The sequence below is a fragment of the Capsicum annuum genome, chromosome 12 (assembly GCF_002878395.1).
Source record: "Capsicum annuum cultivar UCD-10X-F1 chromosome 12, UCD10Xv1.1, whole genome shotgun sequence".
Taxonomy (NCBI): domain Eukaryota; kingdom Viridiplantae; phylum Streptophyta; class Magnoliopsida; order Solanales; family Solanaceae; genus Capsicum; species Capsicum annuum.
The window spans coordinates 3,558,331-3,585,154 of NC_061122.1; the positions used below are offsets into that span (position 1 = coordinate 3,558,331).

The 26,824-nt window shown below is 36.3% G+C and overlaps 1 protein-coding gene and 1 pseudogene across 1 annotated transcript; both read left to right on the forward strand.

The window, feature by feature from the left end:
* The first annotated feature begins 13,380 nt into the window (after positions 1 to 13,380).
* On the forward strand, positions 13,381 to 22,724 carry LOC107871704 (annotated as a pseudogene).
* A 127-nt stretch (positions 22,725 to 22,851) lies between these two features.
* On the forward strand, positions 22,852 to 25,208 carry LOC107871703 (nudix hydrolase 16, mitochondrial-like). The gene is made up of 4 exons (XM_047401047.1): positions 22,852 to 23,119; positions 24,280 to 24,374; positions 24,717 to 24,845; positions 24,942 to 25,208. Exons 1-4 carry the CDS (start codon positions 22,852 to 22,854, stop codon positions 25,194 to 25,196), a joined length of 747 nt encoding a protein of 248 aa, XP_047257003.1. The 3' UTR covers positions 25,197 to 25,208.
* The last annotated feature ends 1,616 nt before the right edge of the window (positions 25,209 to 26,824 follow it).

The window sequence follows — 26,824 nt, forward strand, 5'->3', positions numbered from 1 at the left end:
TCCCATTAAACATATTTGGATTTTAATTAATTTAAAAATTGTTGTTTTTCTCTAGGGAAAATTATCTTATAATTATATTATGTTATTTTAACAGATAATTGTCTTCAAGATATGGAGTAATTAAACTACATATTTATCATAACCTATGGGTAATACTTTCATATTGTTTGTCTAGATTATATACAAATACTTTTAATATATTATTTTTTATTTTCATATCAAATACGAAAAAATAAGTAAGATAAAATATTTTCCTCCTTACAGAACACACTATATATGTCTAGTCTCCATCTTCCCCTAGCTAGCTAGTAGCTCCCCACTCCAACAAATACCTAACGTTGACAAGGTAAACAAATACAACACAAACACTTTATTAAAATTATTGTAACACCCCAACTTAGGAAGGTTTCTCACATTGGCAAAACGCAGGAGGGATATTGGGTACATAAGTAAGAAAGTCTTACTCCCTAGTGACGCATTTTAAAGTCTTGCGGGCCTGGGTCCAGAGCGGACAATATCACTAGTGGGTTGGGGAGTTTACGGGGTCTCTCGAGCCTTCGTGGTTCGGGATGCCCATCGCAGCTAGGGTCCCGGCTCGGGTCGTGACATCCCCACTCCAACAAATAATACCTTTGAAAGGTAAACAAATACAGCACAGAGACTTCATTAAAATTATTGTAACACCCCAACTTAGGAAGGAGTAAGAAAGTCTTGCTCCTAGTGAAGTGTTTTAAAGCCGTGTAGACATAAGCCCAGAGCGGACATATCACCAGTGAGGATAATTCTGTATAGTACAACAAGACAAGTGTATGAATTAAGAAGCCACACACCACGACGACACTCACGTATAGAGCTATGACTATGATGAATGATGATGATGAGATCAGATACATTTGCGAGTGTTTTGAGCTTGTTGACTTGTTGAGAAACGTGGGTTGCGAGTATCAATTTCATTCAAGGTCTTCGTAATAGAATTTGTGCTTGTAGAATTTAGTGTTGAGGGTTTTTGGGTTATATATTTTTGGAAAAATTAATACAATATTGATATTGGAACTGAATTAGTAATAGTAAGAGAATAGTCACAAATGCTGTGTCGTGGCAAGCCACTGCCTTGAAAGCGATTTCGGCCCGACTCCGGTTCAAATCCTTCTATACGGTCACTCCCCAAGGTTCCACAGTTACTTCTAAACACGTGCACTCGTGGCTGGAAGTTTGGAGGTTGCTCAAAGCTATTGCCCAAAAGTAGAGAACTTAGGAGGAGGATATTTTTCTTTTCTTTTACTTTGTTGGTGGTGTTTTTATTCTCAAATAGTGTGGTTTATATAGGTGAAGAACAAATGATGTTACAAGAATAGTTAATGGTGAATTGAATGTTTTAACTCCTCAACAAATGAATTCATCCGTTCAAGGAATGAATTAACTCATCAAATGAATTCTTACGTTCAATGAGAATTGAAAACACACAGTTACAAAAGAATTAAGAAGTTACTTTATTTTTCTCACAATGTATCTTGTAAATGGTTTTTGATAACAATGTATTTAGAATCCTCTTTTTGGATAAGCTTAAAGAAGTTTTAGACTTTGACTTTGCATTCTAACCATTAAAAATGCTTTCAATCCCCCACAAATGCAAAGACAAAAGAATAGAAACACTTTTGGACAAATAAAAGGAACATGTACTTAAGTGTTAATATCTTTCGATTTGAATTTACACGTAGTGATATGAGGCAACGACAAATATCCAAAAAGTAAAGTACTCTTGAATTAGATGGACATAAGTTGAGACCCCCACAACACATACCATATCCTTAATTTTAAGCAGCCTCCGCGATACTACAAAGTGCTTTTATGATCATGCACACAAATCTTGGGTTTCATGAGTGCTCTAGAAAGACAACCCAAGTCTTTCATAAAAAGGTGACCAACCTTTTACACTCACATAAGTGATCCATCAAGTCTATCTCATAGACCACCTAAAGACTATGGATCATTAAGAGCAAAAATAAGCTCAATCTTATAATACACTACCTCACGCCATAGGGATAGAATATGTAGCGTTTATTGACGGCCTATATGTCTTCGTTTGACCACAAATGGGTATCCACCATATTACCTCAATCCATGGGATTTAGCCCCATCCCCTCGACGATTCAAGGACCATTTTCCTTGTAAATCCTTGGTCATAGGATCCGCCAAATTTCTTTCGGATCTTATATATTCCAAGGAAATAACACCATGTTTCAACAATTGTTTAACTGCACCATGTCTGACGCGAATATGTCTCTTTTTACCATTGTATACACTATTTTTAGCAATTCCAATTGCCGCCTGTGAGTCACAATGTAAAGAGACTGGTGACATTTGTCTTCCCCATAACGGCACATCTGTCAAAAGATTTCTCAGCCACTCAGCTTCTTGCCCTGTCAACTCGAGAGCAATGAATTCAAATTTCATAGTAGAACGTGCTATACAAGTCTACTTTGAAGACTTTCATGAAATAACACATGCACCCAAAGTAAACACATAGCCACTGGTAGAGCTAACTTCATCATTTGTCTGTCACCCAATTTGCATCATAAAAACCTTCTAAAACAGCAGGAAATTTATTAAAATGCAAACACCAATCCATAGTACCTCTCAAGTACCTTAACAAGTGATGAAGAGCATGCCAATGTTCATTACTGGGATTATGAGTATATCTACTCAATCAACTAACATCATAAGCTATATCAGGCCGAGTATAGTTCATGAGAAACATTACACTCCCAATTATTTTAGCATATTCAGTTTGAGAAACATTGAAATCTTTATTCTTTTTCAAGTGTATTCTAGGATCATAAGGAATTCTCACTAAAACTACATTAAAACAATTAAACCTTTTCAACATTTTCTCAATATAATGAGATTGACACAAGGAGAAACCATTAACATTTCTTTTGATTTTTATTCCTAAAATCACATCAGCTTCTCCAAGGTCTTTCATTTCAAATTTAAAAAATAAAAATTTCTTAGTCTCATTTACAACATTTACATTAGGGTCAAAGATTAACATGTCATCCACATATAAACATATAATCACACAGTATGATCTTATTATTTTAGAATAAACACAGGTATCAGATAAATTAACAACAAAGCCATTATCTATTAATGTGAAATCAATTTTTTCATACCACTGCTTAGGTGCCTACTTAAGTCCATATAAGGACTTTCTTAATTTGCATACATTATCCTCTTGTCCTGAGACCACAAAACCCTCAGGTTGAGTCATATAGATCTCTTCCTCTAAATCACCATTTAAAAATGCAGTTTTGACATCCATTTGGTGTACCACTAAATTGTGAATAGCAGTTAGAACAATAAGAGTTCTAATGGTCGCTATTTTAGTCACAGGAGAATAAGTATCAAAATAATCAACACCTTTCTTTTGGTTAAAGCCCCTAATTACAAGTCTAGCCTTATATTTATCAATTGTACCATCAGGCCTCAATTTCTTCTTGAATATCCACTTGCTACTTATGGTTTTACAACCTTTAGGCAAATCATAGAAGTCCCATGTGTGATTAGAAACTATAGAGTCTAATTCACTTTTAATAGCCTCTTTCCAAAATATCGCATCTATTGAACTCATTGCTTCATCATATGTCTTAAGGTCTTCTTCTATTAAGTAGATAGACACTAATTCATCATTTAAAGTATCAATATCAAAATCCTCAGTTAAGAAGGTGGTGATAAAATCAGGACCAAATCTAGTCTCAGTTCTACGTCCTTTACTCCTTCTAAGTTCATTTTCATGCTCATTAGCATTAACATCAGAAGCAGGCATAACATGAGAGTTAACAAACACAGATACAGAAGTATTATTTTGCACATCACTAGGCACAATATTTTTCAAAGAAAAAACATACTCAAAAAATTCTGCATCTCTAGATTCACAAATAGAATAATCATTTAAAGACATAAATCTTATGCAACACTTTTGAGAATAACCAATAAATACAGTATCAAAGGTCTTAGAACCTACATTTTCTCGTTTAAAATCAGGTAGACCAATCTTAGTCAAACACCCCCACACTTTCAGAAATTTTAAGTTAGGGGCAAATTCTTTCCATAACTCATATGAGGTCTTGTCTAAATTTTTTTGAGGGACTCTATTAAGAATATAGCATGTAGACAAGACAACTTTCCCCCACATATAGTCAGGTAGACCTGAGCTTAAAAGCATAGAATTCATCATTTCCTTAAGAGTTCTATTCTTTCGTTCAGCTACACCATTTTGTTGGGGAGTACAAGAAGCACTAAACTTAGGGATAGTACCATTTTTCTCACAAAAATCTTCTAGAGTTTTAGTATTATATTCATCACCCCTGTCAGATCTAAATCTCTTGATTTTTCTGTCTAATTGATTTTTTACTTCTGCTTTGAATTTTAAAAACATGCTTTCAGCCTCATCTTTAAACTTAAGGAGGTATACTTTAGTGTACCTAGAAAAGTCATCAACATAAGTAATTTATTACTTCTTTCCAGCTTTACTAATAGTGTTCTTAAAATCAGCTATGTCTGAATGTACTAGTTCAAGCAAGTCGGTCTTTCTACTAGTAACGTATTTAAAAGGTTTCTTAGCATGCTTTGCTTCTACACACAGAGGACATTTAGAAATATCATCAATATTTACTATAGGAATTAATTCCATTTTTCTAAGTCTTTTAATAGAAGCAATATTAACATAACCTAGCCTACCATGCCATAAATTAATAGACTCAACAATGTAAGTAGAATTAGGAATATTTGCATTATTGACAATCTCATGATCAATATTCAGTACAAATAAGCCCCCACTAAGGTATCCCTTCCCAACAAAGTTTCCTCCATGAGAAATAATTATTTTATCAGCTTAAAAAACAAGTTTAAGACCTACTTTGTTGAGAAGTGCTCCAGAAACTAAGTTTCTACGGAGCGAGGGAACATACAGAACATTGTTCAAGGATAATATTTTTCCTGAAGTTAATTTAAGTAAAATTTTTCCTTTACCCATAACTCCAGCAGTAGTGTAGTTACCCATGTAGACGCACTCGACATCAGTGGATTCCTCAAAGTCATGGAATAATTCTTTGTTAATTCAGAAATGTCTTGAAGCGCCTGTGTCCAATACCCAATCAGTCTTGTTAGCTATCAGATTTGCCTCGACGATTATTGCAGCAATTACTTCATCACCCTCAGTAAGATAATCTTGGACATCATCTTGTCCTCCCCGTTTTAGCTTTTGTCCTTTTCTTAGATAACATTGGACAGCCTTGTGGCCAAGTTTTCCGCAGACAAAACAAGGTCCCTTTGATTTTTTAATTTGACTCTCTGGCTTGTTGAAATTATTTTTCTTCTTCACTTGTTCCTTACTATGGACATTCTTTTGTTTGCCTTTATACCTGTCTTTTTTAATAGTACTAGAAGATTCAACAAGGTTAGCTTTAGAAGTATTAAGAGAAAGAGCTTCCATCTTATCTTTGAGACGGTTTGCCTCCTCTGTTCTCATGTAACTGATAAGTTCTTGGAGAGTTAAATTCTTTTTCTTATGTTTCAATTGATTTCTGTAATCACTCCAGAATGGTGGAAAATTTTCAAGTAGAACATTAGCTTAAAGAATCTCGCACATCTTCATGCCTCATTGAGAACATCAGCAGTTAAATTTTCATATTCGTGGACTTGTTCCATGATTGATTTATTATCAACCATTTGGAATTTAATCCATTGTCTGACAACATATTTTTTCTTTCTTACATCATCGGCATCATATTTCTTTTCTAAACTGTCCCATATTTCTTTAGCAGATTTATAGGTAACAAATAAATCAAACATATGATTAGTCATATAGTTCAACAAATGTCCTCTAACTGTTTTGTTATCCTTTTCAAATTTCTTTTTCGCAATGTCATCAACCACAACAGTGTTAGATCCAGTAGTAATGTTAGAACCATCAGTTGGAGGTTCATTAAACAAAACATAATCAACTTCTAATTGCTCGAAAAAGATCAGAAGTTTTTGTGACCAACGTTTAAAATTATTTCCGTCCAATGGCTCTAGCTTTGACAAATCAGGAAAAGTTTTGTTCAAAGAAATAGCCATTTATCAATATTGTATGTAAGAGAATCGCTTTCAAACTGTTGAAAAAATTAATACAATATTGATATTGGAACTAAATTAGTAATAGTAAGAGAATAGTCACAAATGCTGCGTCGTGGCAAGCCACTGCTTTGAAAGCGATTTCGGTCCGACTCCGGTGCAAATCCTTCTAGCTGGTCGCTCTCCAAGGTTCCACAGCTACTTCCAAACACGTGCACTCGTGGTTGGAAGTTTGGAGGTTGCTCAAAGCTATTGCCCAAAAGTAGAGAACTTAGGAGGAGGATATTTTGCTTTTCTTTTACTTTGTTGGTGGTGTTTTTGTTCTAAAATAGTGTAGTTTATATAGGTGAAGAACAAATGATGTTACAAGAGTAGTTAATGGTGAATTGAATATTTTAACTCCTCAACAAAAAAATTCATCTGTTCAAGGAATGAATTAACTCATCAAATGAATTCTTACGTTCAATGAGAATTGAAAACACACAGTTACAAAAGAATTAAGAAGTTACTTTATTTTTCTCACAATGTATCTTGTAAATGGTTTTTGATAACAATGTATTTAGACTCCTCTTTTTGGATAATTTTAAAGAAGCTTTAGACTTTGACTTTGCATTTAACCATTAAAAATGTTTTCATATATTACCCGTTAGTTTCATTGATTTTCCTACTTCTGTGTAATTCTATCCTTAATTTTTTGTCTTGTTATTTTAGCTTGTTCTTGTAATTTTCCGTACTTTATTTCTTTTCTCGTATTTTGACGCGTATCATTTCCATATTCATGAAGGCAGCACCATATGTTAAAAGACTTACAATAACCAGGTTGTTAAAGGACAGCCCGGTGCACTAAAGCTATCGCTATACGCGGTGTCCGGGGAAGGCCCCACCATAAGGGTGTATCGTATGCAGCCTTACCATGCATTTCTGCCAGAAGCTGTTTTCAAGGCTTGAACCCGTGACCTCCTAATCACATGGAAGCAACTTTACCAGTTACTCCAAGGCTCCCTTCTCAATAACCAGGTTGTTGATACTAAAAAATTCATGGTGATCAAAATTTGTCTAAGTATTTTGACAGTTCCTTAATTAACGTGGACTTGTTAAGTCTTTTATAAAAAAGTAGTGATGAAGCTGGCATTGTGATGGCATTATAGGGAGCTCATCAAATTAAATGTGACGTCATGGCTTAAAGAATCATTAATTCTCCAATATGAGGGGCGTTTGAATATGAGTTACGAGTTCGGTCAAACTCAATAATTTAAATTCATATATTTTATTTGTGTTACGAATTTATATATTATTACTCGTAATTTAGATTTGAATCAATCTATTTTTTTTTTTTTTGAAATCATAAACTTTAAATTTTGACTCCATAATATTATCTATCATAGGAAGCTCAAATCTAACTTAGACGAATTTAAAAGTCATTTAGGCTCTGCTTATTCTCCGATCTAAATTTTCACACTTGATTTCAACCGATTAAGTAAAGTGTATTTTAAAAAGAAAAAAAAGTTACTTACATATTCACAAGTAGGTTTTAATTCATCTAAATTTTATACAAAGTCTCAAACGTAACCATCAAAATGTTTGCTTAAAGATTCACGTGAATATGACTTTTTTCACTATTCTATCCACTAACTTCACAACCATACATCACTGATCTTATTGGTTTGATTTAATCACTGTTAAAGATAAATTAGATATTTACGTAATCTAATTTAAAAGGCGAAATAAGGAATACAAAAACATAGACTAACCAAAATACAGCTATTATATTAAAGTTCTCCGACTGAAATTTCTTAACATAATTATATGACCTAACCGTCAATGTAACGGCTGAATGTATAATAGGTATTCTATACACCAACTTTATTATAAAATAAAAAAAAAATATTTCACACTTAACAATAAATTAGAGAAAAGAAAACCCATGGTTGGAAACTTGGAACAACTTGCTTTCAATTTCTAATTTTTTTCAGTATTACTTTATGCATTCGATAATTTTTATTTGTCATGTATCGACAAAATACTTCATTTTTTTGGGCGATTAAATGAATTTATTAATCTAATATTCCATTTCATTTGCAAAATAAACATTCACTATTTTAGTCCGTAATTTTAGGCTTTACCATTCATTTTGATTGTTTTTCTTTGCAATTTTTTTGGTCAATGGTCAGGGAGATTTAAAATATTGTGTTTTGATGAGTTGAGGGATTCTGATATATGACAATAAGTTAAGTCGAAGTGTTCACTTTATAAACTCGAACAAGTATAAGAGTCCACTAGATCATTTCGCTTATTATAAATTGCAATTTTTTATATTACTATAATAAAAATATATATTTTAAAATATTAATCAAAGTTATATAATTTGATTTTCGAAAAGGTGAACGGAATAATTTATAAGTAAAAGTAAATGAAGAGAGTATATTGTTGTCACTTCCCGCCTAACCCTAACTGCCTAGGTTTGTGACACATATATAATAGATGGATAAAATAATTGGCTGCATAATGTAAGAATGAAATTAATAATCTTAATTGACAAGTTAATTATATAGTTGACCATTCTATATATATACAGCTGTCAATTTGTCATTCCTTATCATCAACACATCAGTTTTTCAAAAAGGATAATTACTTATATATCCTTGATAAATTGGTCAATTGAAAAGATGATTAAACGTATATAGCTTTCCTTAATTTCAAATTTTAAAAAGAGATGATCATAATGTACACACTAACAAAAAATTAAAGCCTACTATAACAGTTTCCAGCATAATTTCACAAGTGGAATCAGAAGAAAATGATATAAATAACCTTATTCCTATCTTGTGACAATAGAGATGTCTCTGATAGACCTCCGACTTACTGAAAACTATTATTTTAAAAATTTGAAGACTATTATTTGAAAATCCTACAGAATGCAAAGGAAATCACAGAGTAGGGACTACAGAAGTGATATGTGTAACGTTATTCCTATCTTGTGACTATTGAGATGTTGTTTCTAATAGATTTTCGACTGACTGAAGATAATTATTTTGAAAATTTGAAGACTATTCTATTTGAAAATCCTACAGAATGCAAAGGAAACCATAGAGTAGGGACTAGAAAAATGAAATACGTAACTTTATTCCTATATTGTGACTATAGAGATATTATTTTTGATAGATCCTCGACTTACTGAAGATTATTATTTTGAAAATTTGAAGACTATATTATTTGAAAATCCTACAGAATGCAAAGGAAACCACAGAGAAGGGATTAGATGCAAAGGCATACTCATACCCCAAGTTATGGGAGAAAGGGAACATCAATTGCAATTTGCAACATACACCTCCACTAAAAACTTAAGAAGACAGCAAATTAAAGCACCTTTTGGGGTGTTAATAGGTAGGAACATACCAATATAGGTTGTGGTGCAGTAGATGGGGCTGCTCCACTCTTAACCAGAGGTCGAGGGTTCGACCCTAGGTATGGAGAAAACTCTGTTGGGAGCGCTGCCACTTTAATGGGCCCTGCAACGCGCGATCCAGATTAGTCGGGGCTCCAATGGGGGCATCGGACACCGGATGGGAAACAAAAAAAATAGGTAGGAACATGTTTTTACAGAAAATACTTTTTTGGATAATGTTTTACTCAAAAATAAATAATGAAGTTTTATTTATTTTCTAATATTTGACAAAATTAAAGGATACAAATTACTATCTCATAATATTTTATACTATAATCAAGGCAAACACTATAGAGCAGGCAGTGTCACGAGGAGTATGGGGTGTCAGGTGGTGCGGATGGGGAGGGGTGGAGGTGGGTGTGTCGGAGATAATTAACATGGAATGCCACACATGAAATTAATTTTTCTATTTAATTTCCATTAGAAAAGTCCTCTTATTTAAGGAAGTTGTTTTCTCCGGAAAATATTTTTCCAAAAAATTGATTAACTAAACACAAAAAATATTTTCCTCCATACCAAACATACCCTAAATAATATATACAAACAGTAGAAAATTCTAGGTACATACTTAATATCCTGGAAATTTCTAATACTAATTCAAAATCTGAAAAATTTATGCTTCCTTTCATATTTATTTTGTGTTTGTTCTCTTTTATAGAGTCTCTAATACATATCAATTTTCTCATTTCTTTTGGGGGTTGGGAAGAGGCAAATTCAAGATTTAAATTTTATTGATTTAATATTTAAGAATTTAATATAAAATTTATTGTATTTTTAAAGTTATAAATTCACATCCGCTATTAGTTATAATTTTCTGGGTTTTTATAGAAATTTATTACTCTACAATAAAACTAAATATTGAATTCAAATGAATTGAATCCGCCTCTAGATTTTGTTAAGTAGTGAAGTGAATTTCTCATTATTGATGGATAGAAAGAAGTTAAAAACATAAAATGAAAATTCTACCAAATCGAGCAATAGAAAGAAAAAGAAGTTTAAATATATTCTTCGTCAGAATATCATCATATTCTATAAATATATTCTTCGTCAGAATATCATCATATTCTATGTACAAAGTTAAATTCTTATTTAGCTCGATTAATTTGAGTATAATTGGATACTTCTACTTTAGTTGCCTAACTAGGCCCCATGCTTTAGATTTGTGGTCCCATTTTTTATTTCATAGTTTTGTATCTTTGATTTAGCACTAAATTTTTACAAATTTCTCATTCACTCTTTTTTTCTTTTTGAATCGAGAGAAATTAAAGAGTGTTGGTGAAGAAAATCGATCCTAGATCATTCACATGGAAAATCAACTATCCACTCAACCAACTCAGCTAATCGGGCATTCGCTTCTAAAACTAATCAACCATTTTTATTTGATTTGATTTACTATGTGTATTTATAAAACAATTTTAAAAACTCTATCAGTACAACTGTAACGCCCCGTAAAAAGTCGTGCATGTACTAGTCCCTAGTAGTGTACTCTTAGCCTTGAAAACTTGAAAATATTCTAAGTGTTAAAGAGACTTAGTCTCATTTTTAGCTCTTAAACTTCGGAGATTTTATTTTCAACCTTCCTGACCTCTGTTTTTAGATTTTCTTGTTGCGTTACGATGGGGCAAGGTTGTAGTACGTCTCGGATGAGTTTCAAAATTTTTAGACGAGCATAAGGGAGAGTTTGGATTGCCATTCCAGTAGGGTCTCGCGATTAGCCCGCGCCGCCCGCTGGATCGCCTGGCCTGGGAAGGGAGCACGCAATAGGGCAGGCGACGCCTAGCCTAGGGCGGTGATCTAGGGTGGGCGACGCCTGGTGGATCGCCCAGGCCAATATCTTCACTTTTCCCGAATTATTAAGGGCATTTTGGGTATTTTTCATCTCCCTATCATCAATAACACGGGATTTAATCCCTAGAAAGCCAAAATAGAGTCTTATTCATCAAAGTTGGTCAAGAACTTGTATAAGGGTTTCAAAATAAAAATCCACATAGCTCAAGATTCAACCGTAAGTTCTCAAAAAAAATTGAAGAATCAGAATCCCCGCGACGTGGGCTTCAAGAAGCACCCGTTAATTTCGTAAATAGAGGTATGTGGAGTTTATCCTAAAATCTACATGGGCTTAAAACTATTAGAGCATGACTTTAAGATTTTTATGCATGAATTTCAAAGGGGTTTTGGAATCTATGTTCTAAATTACATATTCCGAATGTTTTAATGTTACTATTGTTTTGACTTTGTGGTCTTATCCCCTAAATTGATTTACATGTATATATATATGTATGAAATTTGAGATTTAAGATTGTTTGAGATCATAAATTATGAACTCCCTCTCTTGTAATAAATTAAAGATTATGGTTTTATGATTTAGAAGATGTCTTTGGAATATTATAGCATTTGTGTATGGTTTGAAATTGTTGAGAGGGTGTTTCTTGACATAAATGTGTTCATGTGTTTGAAAGAAAAAATTGCATGTGTTTATATGAGGTTTGAGAAAGAGTCTCTTTGAATTGAATTATTGAAAGGTGGTCCCAAACTTGTGTGTGAAAACAGAGATTTATAACAGATTAATAATAGCTTAGAGATGTGACTTGCAAGTCAATGGTATGACGATACCATATGTATTTATGCCATAACAGATTATGTTTCTAGAGTATGTCACAGACTATGTTTTCAGAGTATATTTTCAGAGATTGCATGTTTTGATTGAGTTTTAAAAAGGGGTTTAAAGAGGATTAGGTGGTTACCTAAAGAAGGCGCGAGTTCAAGTAACTCTTAGCCTGAAACCGTATTTGCCGATACGGGTAGATTATTATTGTTGACGGCAATGTGGCGTAGTAGATTCAGAGACTCTGACCCTTGCGGCACACTTGGGTTGGGGGTTTCGCTGTCGAGTTAATGACAGTTTCCATATAGCCGATGGAATTTTAAGAATTGTAGGGTACACTACCTAACGCAGATGTAACACAGATTTCTCAGAGTTGTGATATTTTTACAGAGTGTTTTAAAATGCCCATGTGATTTCTTACTACAGTGTACATTTGTGAAACTATTTTTATGTTGCTCTCAAATATGTTGAATATAAATTGTTATTTTGGATTTGCTCTGCGTACCAGTACAATTGTATTGACCCCCCTTCCTCCTAGGTTCTAAGGCTCAGTCTAGGGGTCCAGATAAGCAGTAGATAATTCAGACAGCTGATCAGATTGTGCAGTGGTGAGCCTTCTCTATTCCAGGAGGCTTGTCTATTTCAAATATTGTTACTTATCTCCATTTTGGTCTACTGGGGCCTTGTTCCAGTTTATAGACAGTGTCAGATTTTCATATAGTACAGATTTTGTAGACTGAGTCAGATGTTAATTAGATGTCGTTAAATTTCAATTTCCATACTTATGATGAATCAGATTTGACCATGTTTCCGTAGTAGATCATGTTTCCGCATCTTCTTTATTTATATGAATGTTGTGCATGATTACCAGATAGAGAAGGACGTTTCGGGTCTTCATGGTTTGGGAGGTTCGTCATGGACTGACCCTAGTTCGGGTCGTGACAAACTTGGTATCAGAGCACATTTCATGGTCCCAGGGTGTCTGCGAAATTGCATCGGGTAGAGTCTTATTTATGGGTGTGTAGCGTACCACACTTATAAGTAAGAGGCTACTGGGAGTTTAGCTAATGTTTCCCCTCTTTGTGTTTAGTTCATGCTTCTGAGTCTGATCTGCCCCCTAATCAATGATCTCTTGCTTTTTAGAAAACCAGCTATGCCTCCCCGTCGCACCAACGTCAATGCTTAAGATGACAAAATCCGTCCCACTCATAGGATGAGGACACGTAACAGAGCTCACACTCCAGAACCTGTCTCTGCTTCAGGAGTACCTCCAGTCCCGACTATTCCTCCCAGAGCTCCTCGGACGGGGGCTAACCGTACTCAGCTTCATGAAAGGAAAGTGCCTAATGCTGAGTTTAGACAGTCCATCCATATGCTTGAGCAATTAGTAGCAACACAGACTCAGAGGTCGGAGGATACTGGGTCAGCATCTGTTACTTCTGATATTACTAGGGTGGGCCAGTTCATGAGGATGAACCCGGCTAAATTCTCTGGCACTAAGGTAGAAGAGGACCCGCAGGAGTTCATAGACGAAATGGAGAAGATTTTCAGAGAGATGCATATGGATCAGGTGGAAGGTGTAGAGCTAGCAGCGTATCAGCTAAAGGATGTAGCGAACCAATGGTACAAAGAGTGGGAAGATGCAAAGGGTGACAGTGCCGAGCCCACAGTTTGGGACGAGTTTGTGGGAGCTTTTCTGGACCAATTCTTTCTTTTGGAGCTGAGGAAAGCTAAAGAAGAGGAGTTCATGAACCTTAAGCAGGGTAAGATGAGGGTTCAGGAGTATACTTTAAATTTTAATCAAATAGCTTGTTATGCTTCTGAGATGACAAGTAGTATGAGAAACTGATTGAGGAAGTTTGCTTCTGGCCTTTCGGATGATCTGGTGCTTGATTGTCAGGGAGCTATGTTGAATAGGAAATTGGACTTTTCTAGGATGACAGTCCACATGCAGCACGTTGAGGAGAAGAAGAAGAAGATAGCTGAATCTAGGGAAAGGGACAAACAGGCAAAGAGAGCCAGAACGTCAGACCAGAGTCACAGTCAGCAACAGAGCGGTAATTGGGGCAGCAAATGGCAAAAGAATTCTTGGGGTAGTGCACAGTTTGCAGTTAGTGCTCCAGTGTCCAGACCCGCAGCTAAGCAGCGCACTTAGAATTTTTAGTCTAGTCAGGGGCCGAGGATGTAGGGTATGCAGTCGCAGGGAAGTGTAGCCCAGACCTCTCAGTCCTACCCGCGCTGTGAAAGATGCGGGAGGAATCATCTAGGGAGATGTCAGTTTGGGGCTTTGGTGTGTTATTCATGCGGCCAGCCGGGCCATATCCAGAGAGACTGTTCGGCAGCAAAGAAAAGTGTTGGGGGAGCCAAAACACAGGTGAATTCTTCTGCACCAATACCTCAGAAGGGTACCACTTCATCTGCCCGAAATGTCCGCAATCGGTTGTACGCTTTGACCAACCGCCAGGAGGCAGATGCCTCGCCAGATGTAGTTACCGGTATGTTGCAAATCGTTTATCGTGATGTTTATGTATTGTTTTACCCTGGGTCTACCCTATCCTATGTGACCCCTTATGTGGCTGTTGGTTTCAGGTTTGTGCCCGATGTGATATCTAAACCCTTTTCTATTTCCACCTTGGTAGGGGATTCTGTTGTTGCTAGAAGGGTGTATAAGGGTTGTGTTGTGACTGTTGGTAGCCGGGATACGGTGGCAGATCTCATAGAGCTAGATATGGTTGACTTTGATGCTATCTTAGGGATGGACTGGCTCTATTCATGTTATGCCACACTAAATTGTAGGACCCGAAAGGTCACTTTTTCTTTTCCGAATGAACCAGTTATAAAATGGGAGGGCTATTCTTTAGCACCCAGAGGGAACTTTATATCTTATCTCAGAGCTCGTAAACTTATTTCCAAGGGCTGCTTGTACCATCTTATTCGGGTTAAATATTCTAACGCCGAAGATCTTCCTCTTCAGTCTGTCCAGTAGTAAATGAATTTCCGAAAGTTTTCCTAAATGATCGCCTAGGAATTCCACCTGATAGGGAGATAGATTTTGGCATTGATGTGTTGCCAGATACCCGTCTTATTTCTATTTCGCCATATAGAATGGACCCAGTAAAGTTGAAAGAATTGAAAGAACAACTAGCAGATCTTCTAGATAAAGGTTTTATCAGACCTAGTGTTTCGCCTTGGGTGCGCCTGTGCTTTTCGTCCGAAAGAAATATGGTTCCCTGTGTATGTGCATAGATTACCGCCAATTGAATAAGGTCAAAGTGAAAAAATAAATATCCCCCTTCCTACAATCGATGACCTTTCGACCAGCTTCAGGGTGCTAGGTATTTTTCTAAAATAGACCTTCGTTCGGGATATCATCAGTTGAAATTTAGGGAGTCAGACCTTCCTAAAACAGCTTTTCAGACCAGATATGGTCACTATGAATTCTTAGTCATGTCCTTCGAGTTGACTAATGCCCCTGCAGCCGTCATGGACCTAATGAATAGGGTCTTCCATTAGTTCTTAGACTTGTTTGTTATAGTTTTTATTGATGACATCTTGATTTACTCCAAAAGTGAGGAGGACCATGCCATTCACCTCCGAATTATTCTTCAGACCCTCAAAGATCATGAGTTGTATGCAAAATTCTCCAAGTGTGAATTCTGGTTGAATGCCATTGCTTTTTTGGGGAATATTGTGTCTAGTGAGGGGATTAAGGTTGATCCCCAAAAGATTGAGGCAGTGAGGAAATGGCCCAGACCCACAACTCCAACTGACATTCGGAGCTTCTTGGGTTTGGCGGGTTATTACAGAAGGTTCGTAGAGAGTTTCTCTTCCATAGCTGCACCAATTACTAAGTTGACTCAGAAAAAGGTAAAGTTTGTATGGTCTGACTCTTGTGAGAATAGTTGTGAGAAGTTGAAAGACAAGTTGACTACTGCTCCTGTTTGACTCTTCCGAAAGGTAAAGAGGGCTTTGTTGTGTACTGTGATGCGTCCCATGTGGGATTTGGGTGTGTACTTATGCAGCACAGTAAGGTGGTGGCTTATGCATCTAGGCAGTTTAAGGTGCATGAGCAGAATTACCCCACCCATGACTTGGAGTTAGCAGTTTTGGTGTTTGCGCTTAGAATTTAGAGGCACTATCTTTATGGGGTGCATGTTGATATTTTCACTGATCATAAGAGTTTGTAGTATATTTTCTCACAGAAAGAACTAAACCTCAGGTAGAGGCGTTGGATGGAGCTTCTGAAAGACTATGACATGAGCCTTCACTATCATCCTGGTAAGGTAAATATGGTAGCCAACGCCCTCAGTAGATTATCTATGGTCAATCTTTATCATGTTGAGGAAGGGAAGAGAGGAATGGTGAAAGATATTCACCGTCTTGCATATCTGGGAGTGCGACTCTGAGATTTCAAAGATGGGGGAATGGTTCTTCATGAGATAGCTAAGTCTTCCCTTTGTGCAGAATTTAAAGAGAAACGGGTTGAAGATCCCATCTTGATGCAAATCAAGAAAGATGTGGGTCAGCAAAAGGTGATGTCTTTCGAAATTGGTGGTAATGGTATTTTGAGATATCAGGGTAGATTATGTGTGCCAGATATTCATCAAGCAATGCAAGATGTGAAAGTTATTAAACAGCGACTTAAGACAGCTCAGAGTCATAAAAAATCTTATGCTGATGTTAGGAGAAGAAATTTAGAGTTTGAGGTTGGTGATTGGGTATTTCTAAAGGTTTCTCCTATGAAGGGAGTCATGCGATTCGAAAAGAAAGGTAAGTTGAGTCCTCACTTTATAGGAACCTACCTGATCTTGAGGAGGATAGGTGCAGTTGCGTATGAGTTAGAGTTGCCTGCTAGTTTGGGTTTCGTTTATCCGATATTCCATGTGTCCATGTTGAAGAAATGTATTGGAGACCATTCTTTAGTGTTACGTGTAGAAGAAATCAAGGTGACAGACTCTTTATCCTATGAAGAAGAACCGGTAGAAATCTTAGATCGTTAAGTTCAAAAATTGAAGAACAAAGAGATAGCCTCAGATAAGGTGTTGTGGAGGAATCAGAAAGTTAAAGAGGCTACTTGGGAATCCGAAGAGGACATGCGAGTTAGATACCCAAGCTTGTTTGATCTGCCGAATGACGAAATGGAAGGTACAATTCTTGTCTGATGTTTTTCTTTCCTATGCCTGCGTATACTTGAAATCGTGCTTGACTGTTTTTCATGTCATCATTCGGGGACGAATAATCCCAAGGGGGGATAGTGTAACACCCCGTAAAAAGTCGTGCATGTACTAGCCCCTAGTAGTGTACTCTTAGCCTTGGAAACTTGAAAATATTCTAAGTGTTAAAGAGACTTAGTTTCATTTTTAGCTCTTAAACTTTGGAGATTTTATTTTCAACCTTTCCGACCTCCATTTTTAGATTTTCTTGTTGTGTTGTGATGGGGCAAGGTTTTAGTACGTCTCGGATGATTTTCAAAATTTTTAGACGAACATAAGGGTGAGTTTGGATTGCCATTCCAGTAGGGTCCCGCGATTAGCCCGCGCCGCCCGCTGGATCGCCTGGCCTGGGAAGGGAGCACGCAATAAGGCAGGTGACGCCTGGCCTAGGGCGGGCGACGCCTGGTGGATCTCCCCAGGCCAATCTCTTCAGTTTTCCCGAATTATTAAGGGCATTTTGGGTAATTTTCATCCCCCTATTATCAATAACATGGGATTTAATCCCTAGAAAGCCAAAATAGAGTCTTATTCATCAAAATTGGTCAAGCACTTGTATACAGGTTTTAAAATAAAAATCCACATAGCTCAAGATTTAACCGTGAGTTCTCAAAACAAATTGAAGAATCGGAATCCCCGCAATGTAGGCTTCAACAAGCACCCGCTAATTTCGTAAATAGAGGTATGCGAGGTTTATCCTAAAAACTACATGGGCTTAAAACCAGTAGAACATGACTTTAAGATTTTTATGCATGAATTTCAAAGGAATTTTGGAATCTATGTTCTAAGTTACATATTCCGAATGTTTTAATGTTACTATTGTTTTGACCTTGTGGTCTTATCCCCTAAATTAATTTACATGAATATATATATATATATATATATATGTATGAAAAGATCATAAATTATGAACTCTCTCTCTTGTATTAAATTAAAGATTATGGTTTTGTGATTTAGAAGATGTCTTTGGAATATTATAGCATTTGTGTATGGTTTGAAATTTTTGAGAGGGTGTTTCTTGACATAAATATGTTCATGTGTTTGAAAGAAAGAATTGAATGTGTTTATATGAGGTTTGAGAAAGAGTCTCTTTGAATTGAATTATTGAAAGGTGGTCCCAAACTTGTATTTGAAAACAGAGATTTACGTGAGATTAATAATGGCTCAGAGATGTGACTTGCAAGTCAATGGTATGACGATACCATATGTATTTATGCCATAACAAATTATGTTTTCAGAGTATGTCACAGATTATGTTTTCAGAGTGTTTTTAGAGATTGCATGTTTTGATTGAGTTTTAAAAAGGGGGTTAAAGGGGGTTAGGTGGTTACCTAAAGAAGGCGCGAGTTCAAGTAACTCTTAGCCTGAAATCGTATTTGCTGATACGGGTAGATTATATTGTATGCTGGCGACGGCCGTGTGTGGTGTAGTAGATTCAGAGACTTCGACCCTTGCGGCACACTTGGGTTGGGGGCTTCACTGTCGAGTTAATGGCTTCCATATAGCCGATGGAATTTTCAGAATTGTAGGGTACATCACCTAAAGCAGATGTAACATAAATTTCTCGGAGTTGTGATGATTTTTACAGAGTCTTTTAAAATGCCCGTGTGATTTCTTACTATAGTGTACGTTTGTGAAACTGTTTTTACGTTGCTCTCATATATGTTGAATATAAATTGTTATTTTGGATTTGCTCTACGTACTAGTACAATTGTATTGACCCCCCTTCCTCCCAAGTTCTGAGGCTCAGTCTAGGAGTCTAGATAAGCAGTAGATAATTCAGACAGCTGATCAGATTGTGCAGTGGTGAGCCTTCTCTATTCCAGAAGGCCTTTCTTTTTCAGATATTGTTACTTATTACCGTTTTGGTCTACTAGGGGCCTTGTCCCAGTTTATAGACAGTGTCAGATTTTCATGTAGTAGAGATTTCGCAGACTAGGTCAGATGTTATTTAGATGTCGTTAAATTTCAATTTCCATATGATGAATTCAGATTTGACCATGTTTCCGTAGTAGATCATGTTTCCGCATCTTCTGTATTTATATGAATGTTGTGCATGATTACCAGATAGAGAAGGACGTTCCGGGCCTTCATGGTTCGGGAGGCCCGTCACGGCCAGGCCCTAGTTCGGATCGTGATAACAATATATGATTGTAGCGGAACGTTTACTCTCTTATTTCAAAATTATAATTGGCAAAATTTATTTGTGATATGCTTGTATTATTATACATTCTTTATGATGATCATGGGCCGCATAAACTATGAAATAGTGCTCACTAGTCATTTTTTGACATTAATTTCTAATTCTAGTAGTGAAACTTTCTTACAATATCACGGATTCAAAACTTCATAAAAATAATTCTCTCTCAATTACTACAAACACTAAAATGTAACAACTTGTCGTCATTTTTGAAATCAATTTCAAATTTTACAAGTGAAACTTCCTTACAATATCACGGATTCAAAACTTCATAATAATAATTCTCTCTCAATTACTACAAAGACTAAAAAGTAACAACTTGTCATATTTTTTGATATCACTTTCAAATTCTACAAGTGAAACTTCCTTACAATGTGCCGGAAAGAAACTTACATGTAATATTCAAAACCTCATAACAATAATTATTTCTCAATTACTACAAAGACTAAAAAGTAACGATTTGTAAAGTTTATCGAAAAATAAACAACTCCTCATTTCTTGGAAGGAGATGAATATGCTTGGAAACTAAGACATTCAATGGAAAAACATAGCTAAAGTCAATAACCTAATCATTCAGTTCCAAACACAATCAAATATTTCGTATAGCACATTCATATTTTGTCCAATTATTTACTTTCGTTATATCAATTAACTACGCCTTAATCCTAAACTAGTACACCTTCGTCATATATAACGCTGCATTTTACACCTTTTTCATGATGTTTGAAGCAAACTTGCATTTTATATGCATGAACATTATTGCAACTGATTTGTCAGCAGAAGTTGATTCCTCCAATAAGAAAAGATGGCACTTAGCTTTTGCTACTATCTATTGTTCAAGAGCTTTCAAGAATAAGGGTAGCACTAAGGTAACACCTTTCCTTGTGTCATCTTATAATCATGGAGCTGCCTACAATCCAAGAAAAGTCACCGATAGAATAGCCATTGATGTAGTTTAACAACACCCTTTATTCTCGGGCATTGATCAGTCAAGTCTAGCTAAGCTTGTCAAAGATAAAAAAAGCGTTGACAAGCTCGCTGACCTTGGAGGTGTCCAAGGTGTTGGACAAGCTTCTCTTAAAAGTGACACGACTAATGGTATAAGAGGCGATCCGGAAGATGTTACACGTAGACATGAGGCGTTTGGGAGCAACACGTATTGTAAGCCACCTACTAAAAGTTTCTTCATGTTTGTTTGAGAATCATTCAAAGATCCCACCATCATTATCCTTTTGCTCTGTGCTGCTTTGTCTCTTGGATTTGGAATTAAGGAGCATGGACCGAAAGAAGTATGGTACGATGGAGGGAGTATTTTTGTTGCCGTATTTCTTGTCATAGCTGTTTCGTCTATTAGTAATTTTAGACAGAACAGGCAGTTTGATAAGCTTTCGAAAGTGAGCAAAAAAATTCCAGTAGAAGCTGTTAGAAAGGGAAGGCGCCAACAGATTTCGATATTTGAAATTGTGGTTGGAGATGTCATTTGCTTGAAGATTGGAGATCAAGTCCCTGCTGATGGGATTTTGGTACAAGGTCATTCTTTACAAGTGGATGAATCTAGCATGACAGGTGAAAGTGATCAGGTGGTGATTAACCTTGGCCAAAATCCTTTCTTAATTTCTGGCACAAAGGTTGCTGATGGCTATGGAATGATGCTTGTGACATCGGTTGGCATGAATACAACCTGGGGTGAAATGATGAGCGAAATCAGCAGTGACTCTAACGAGCAAACACCTCTCCAACAACGACTCAACAAGCTCACCTCATCGATTGGTAAGGTTGGATTGCTAGTTGCCTTCTTAGTTCTTGTTGTCCTATTGGTACGATACTTTACCGGGACCACAAAAGATGAGAAGGGGAACAAAGAATTCCACGGGAGCAAGACATCATCAGATGATGTAATCAATGCTGTGGTTGGAATTGTTGCAGCGGCTGTTACCATTGTTGTTGTCGCGATTCCTGAAGGATTGCCTCTAGCTGTTACTCTGAGAATGATGGATGATCAGGCAATGGTGAGGAAACTCTCTGCATGTGAGACTATGGGCTCCGCCACCACCATCTGTACAGACAAAACAAGTACTCTTACATTAAATAAGATGACTGTGACAAAAGTTTTTCTAAGGCAAAGAGCACGTAAAGTCAGAAAGTCATACATCAATTTCGGCCAGAGTTCTTGAACTATTCCATCACGGGGTTGGATTAAATACTACAGGTAGTGTTTTCAAGTCTTCCGATCCATGTTCCAGCTTTGAATTCTCAGGCAGCCCTACTGAAAAAGCTATTCTTTCGTGGGCTGTGCTGAAATTGAACATGGATATGGATCAAGTCAAAAGAAATTTCGACATTCTACATGTGGAAGCTTTTAATTCGGAGAAAAAGAAGAGCGGTGTCCGGATCAAGAACATCGCTGATGGCACGATTCATGCACATTGGAAAGGTGCTGCTGAAATGATTTCAAGAATATGCTCCCATTACTATGATCTAGAAGGGAACATAAAACCTCTAGTGGAATCAGATAAGGTAGAATGTGATAGGATAATTGAAGGAATGGCTGCCAGCAGCCTTCGATGTATTGCGTTCGCACACAAGCAAGTGCCAAAAGCTGAGCAGGAGAATCATGAGCTTATGCATGGAAATGTTCCAGACAATTCTTTCATTCTTTTGGGCTTTGTTGGCCTAAAAGATCCATGTCGACCTGGCGTGAAGAAAGCAGTGGAAGATTGCCAAAATGCTGGTGTGAACATCAAGATGATCACTGGTGACAATGTGTTCACTGCAAAAGCCATAGCAACAGAATGTGGGATTCTTCATCCTAATCAGGAAGTAGATGAAGGAGCAGTCATAGAAGGTGAAGAATTTCGAAACCTCACAGATGAAGTGCGGATGGAGAAGATACCCGTGATGGCAAGATGTTTTAACTACTGTGTTTTGACACATATATGACTACCTGTTCCACTAATGTGTAGCACTGATAGGAGTAGATATTCAGTTAGTTAGTATATTGCTGAGTCAGCCGTCTAGGGTGTTGAAGGCTGTTAGACAATGATTAGTTAGGTGCAATGAGTGTCAAATAGAATATTCTAGAAGGAGGTGGTTCTTAGATATTTTGTATCTCTTTCATAGCCTATATAAGGCACAATATCAGATTGTAACATGTGATTTGGATGATGAATAAAGTTTACAATTTCACTCTCTCATTTCTTCTTCCTTGTTCATGAATTATCAAGCTGTAATGCTTGAATTTCATACAAGATCATCCCCTTTTGACAAACTTTTAATGGTGCAGTGTTTGAGAAAGAAAGGTCATGTGGTCGCGGTCACAGGTGATGGCACGAATGATGCGCCAGCTTTGAAGGAAGCAGATATAGGACTTTCTATGGGGATTCAGGGCACTGAAGTGGCTAAAGAGAGTTCTGATATTGTCATCTTGGATGATAATTTTTCTTCGGTTGGAACAGTTCTGAAATGGGGAAGATGTGTCTACAACAATATCCAGAAATTCATCCAATTTCAGCTCACAGTAAATGTGGCAGAGAATGGGGACAGTTTAAAAAGCTACTAAAATATCAACAAATATTAGATTCTAAACTCACAGTTTTAGAAGTGCAATACAAATAGACAGACTTAATTTTTCCTAATTCACCCCACATCATATAGAACTTATATGCAATAAAACTTGTTTTCAGGTTGATCAGAGCAGGGTCCAGACCTAGAAAAATGTGAGAAATATGGATCCCAAGGGAGAATTATAAAGAGTAGCTAGTGTTTGTTACAACTTGCAGTTTTTGGAATATTAGACTCATCACTGAGATGCAATGCTGATTCTGTCTCTCTTCTTAAATTGACCTATCCCAGCCTTCATTGGGAATTGGAAATTTTAAAGATCAATCCTTATTGGTTAATCTCTACTCCTTAAAGTACCAAATAGTTACTAGTAACTTTGGTTTCTCAAGAATCAATTTAATCAATTTTTCAGTGGGGTGGACTAGGACTCATGGCCCGAAGATAGAATAAAAAGGTAGATACGTCAAATATATCAGTACAAGATTTTACAAATTACAAAGAATATCAGCAGGCACGTGTTATGATATTCTCAGGTGGAATGTTTCTTGGTGTTGATGAGAAACGTGTTTACCATAGATTTAGTATAATTGAATTTGTAGGTGAGTCAACCGTTACGATTCAACCTTATTTTATGCCCTATTTACTAGTAGTTTGAGCAAGAGAGTGAATGTTTAGAAGCCTTTACAAGTGAGAAGGAGCAATTATTTGTAGGTATACACTGTTAGGCCCCTTGTCCATTTGAAATTTGACACAAGGGGCCCAAACGACTTAGACCTATATCGGTGCTTCACGTGTTCGATCCGTTAATAGGCCAGCTACTATTCGTGCACTACCCAGCTCCATACAAGTGAGTCCGCGTACCTGAGCATTCTGACAAATTTGTTTCATGTTTGCCTCTTGCGCCATTTCATCGACGGTGACGATCTGCTGAGTCCTTATCCCTTACGAGAAGACACTTCAACTATCGTTTAACTTCGAGGGAAGCGTATGGTCAACTTACAATAAATCATTTTTCTAAGAGTAAAATGATAACGAGACATATTAAAAAGGAAGGAGGGAGTAATATATACCAATTCATTTTGATGCTTTCTGTGACTGTAATACTAGGCGACGCATCTGTCTTAAATAGAATGACCTCTCTTGTCATGGCAGGGAGGTTGGGAAAAAGATGAAACAATCGAAGATGCAGCACAGCGTGAGACAATTGAGGAAGCTGGAGTACGAGGTGAAGTTGAGGTTTGTTCTCCCTCGACATCTCTTTTTGTTCTTTTATGCATCTTTCGAAGTGAAAAGGGAAAAACAGAAAACAAATTCTCTGTGTTATAACTTTGCTTATTGCATCAGATAAATGACAGAATGCAAGCTGCATTTATCTTATGTCCTTTCATATTTCTTGCAAAATAAGTTCTCAAAACTGTTGTGATTTTATGATCAACTTGCGTTAGGAATATGCGATTATCTTACTGTTAATTGTGAGATTAATCGTGATAATGTAGCACGAGCAACGTTTATATTTTGGTAACTTATGTAAGTGGTTTTAACTAGTTTCACTCTTTTGGTTTTGGATTACTTTTGCAGTGCAAACTTGGAACATGGTACTTTGAGAACAAAGCTGGTGACACTGCCTATGAAGGGCACATGTTTCCGCTGTTTGTAATGGAAGAATTCGACTACTGGCCTGAGAAAGAGATTCGCGAAAGAAGTTGGGTACGCAATAATAATCCATTGTTTTTAAAATGCACATCGATCTATATACTGGTCATATTAGTTAAGGTGACACACTGGTCTTATTGCAATGTGCAGATGAATGTGGGAGAAGCAAGAAAACTATGCCAAAATGGGTGGATGAAAGAAGCGTTGGAAGTATTAGTAAGTCGTCTCACATCACAAAACAAGCGGATCAAAGGGGAACGTATCTCCAGTGGAAGAACAACTATTCTTCCTTGGGGATGTAGAGCTCAACTACTTTCTCCACCGCTATCAAGTTCCACCGAAGAAGCAGAGTCTCCATTGATATCGATCCACTACCAAAACCAACATGGTAGATGTAGTTTGTGAATAGGAACTGATTAATCACCGGCAATGGTCAATCTAGCACGCGGATTAAGTATTTCAACGCGACTACAATTTTAAGGGAACAAAGAAAAAGTACCAGAGGTAGTCATAGGAGTATGTTGCTTGTTTGTTGTTTTACAATTGGAGTTGTTTGATATATTAGAGATTTAGACATCAAAGTTGGCAAAGGAGATGTACAGTGGCTTTATTTAGGCATAGAAATCAAGCCTAATGTAATCTTTATTAGCAAAAGTTAGTAGTTATTATTAGCTAGTAGGAAGTTTAATTGACTATATAATCTTAATAAAGTAATGATCATTTGTAAATTACTCAGTGGTGTTGGAAATTTATTAATGTAGTGAATTATTGGATGTTCTTGTTTTTGTTTTTCTGAATATTTTTTTTCACTCCGATCTCTTTCATTCTTCATGTTGTTGGCAAAGCTAGAAGGATGCAGCCACTCGCATCATGTGTTTACACCAAATCATATGTGTATTGAATATTAATGTTAAAATGCATGTTAATTAATGATGGTTTAGTTATAAATGTCTGTATGCATACATGTGACATGCATCTATTGGTTTAGTGTAAACTTGTTGTAGTCGAGTCTAAGTATTAGGAGTCTATATACAAACATATGTCATTATTGAGACAGGTTTAGAATCTATTTTCTCATGTTCGTTTGGCTAAGAATTTTTTAAAATAGTTTTTCCGGGAAAACAAGCTCCTTTAAAATAAAGAAAATGACTTCATTAGTAAAAGAGAAATACATAAATATGACCCTAAACTTGACATCAAATTATAACTTTGACCTTAAACTTTGATAGTGCATAAATAGGACCTTTAACTATTCAAAACCTGAATAAATATGAACTCTGATTTTGCAACCCCCATGCGTGAGTTTCACTCGCACCTATGTGGAAAGGTAACCCAATCACACGGTGCCACGTCGTTAAAAGGGCTGACTTGGAGGGAGGTCATATTTGTGCAGTTTTGAATAGTTAAAGGTCATATTTGTGCACTATCAAAGTTTGTTTTTGGTGTTAAAACGGCGTCATTTTTTTTAATTATTATTATTATTTTTATTTATTTAGGGATCGAACCCACGCAGTAGGCTGAAGGAAGCGCCCAAGCAGAGCAAATAACACCACTGGGCTATCTAAGTGTCTTGTTTCATGTGGTTCAACATTAATATACGTACATGAATATAGATTTTCTACATTATATATACAATGTAATTTTTTTACCAAGGGGGTTCGGGTAAACCCCATGGAAATCACGTAGGTCCGCCCCTGCGTTAATTTAATAACGTTTTAATAACTTTAATTTAATAACATTAATTTAATATACTACTACTACTATCCTTAATAATGTTAATTTAATAACGTTTTATTAAAACTGTAATTTTTTTATTATTAGTATAGTTTCATCTTTAATTTAATATTTAAATAAATTATATTTAGATATATTATATAACTTAAATTCACCCTCTGCTTTATAATATATATACATACCCGTGCGATTTTTTCGTATGAGACTGACCCACCTAATTAATAGATCTTCAATATTGCTCTTTTTCCGCAATGACAAAAGAAATTAGATGCTATTTTAATCTTTGAGCCGAAAATAAT

Bases quoted from the DNA above. Each gene is read 5' to 3' on its own strand.
- LOC107871703 (XM_047401047.1), top strand. From the start codon at position 22,852: ATGGTGCAGTGTTTGAGAAAGAAAGGTCATGTGGTCGCGGTCACAGGT. The intron at 24,375-24,716 runs GTTTGTTCTCCC...TTACTTTTGCAG, and splicing joins GAGTACGAGGTGAAGTTGAG to TGCAAACTTGGAACATGGTA. The intron at 24,846-24,941 runs GTACGCAATAAT...TGCAATGTGCAG, and splicing joins AGATTCGCGAAAGAAGTTGG to ATGAATGTGGGAGAAGCAAG.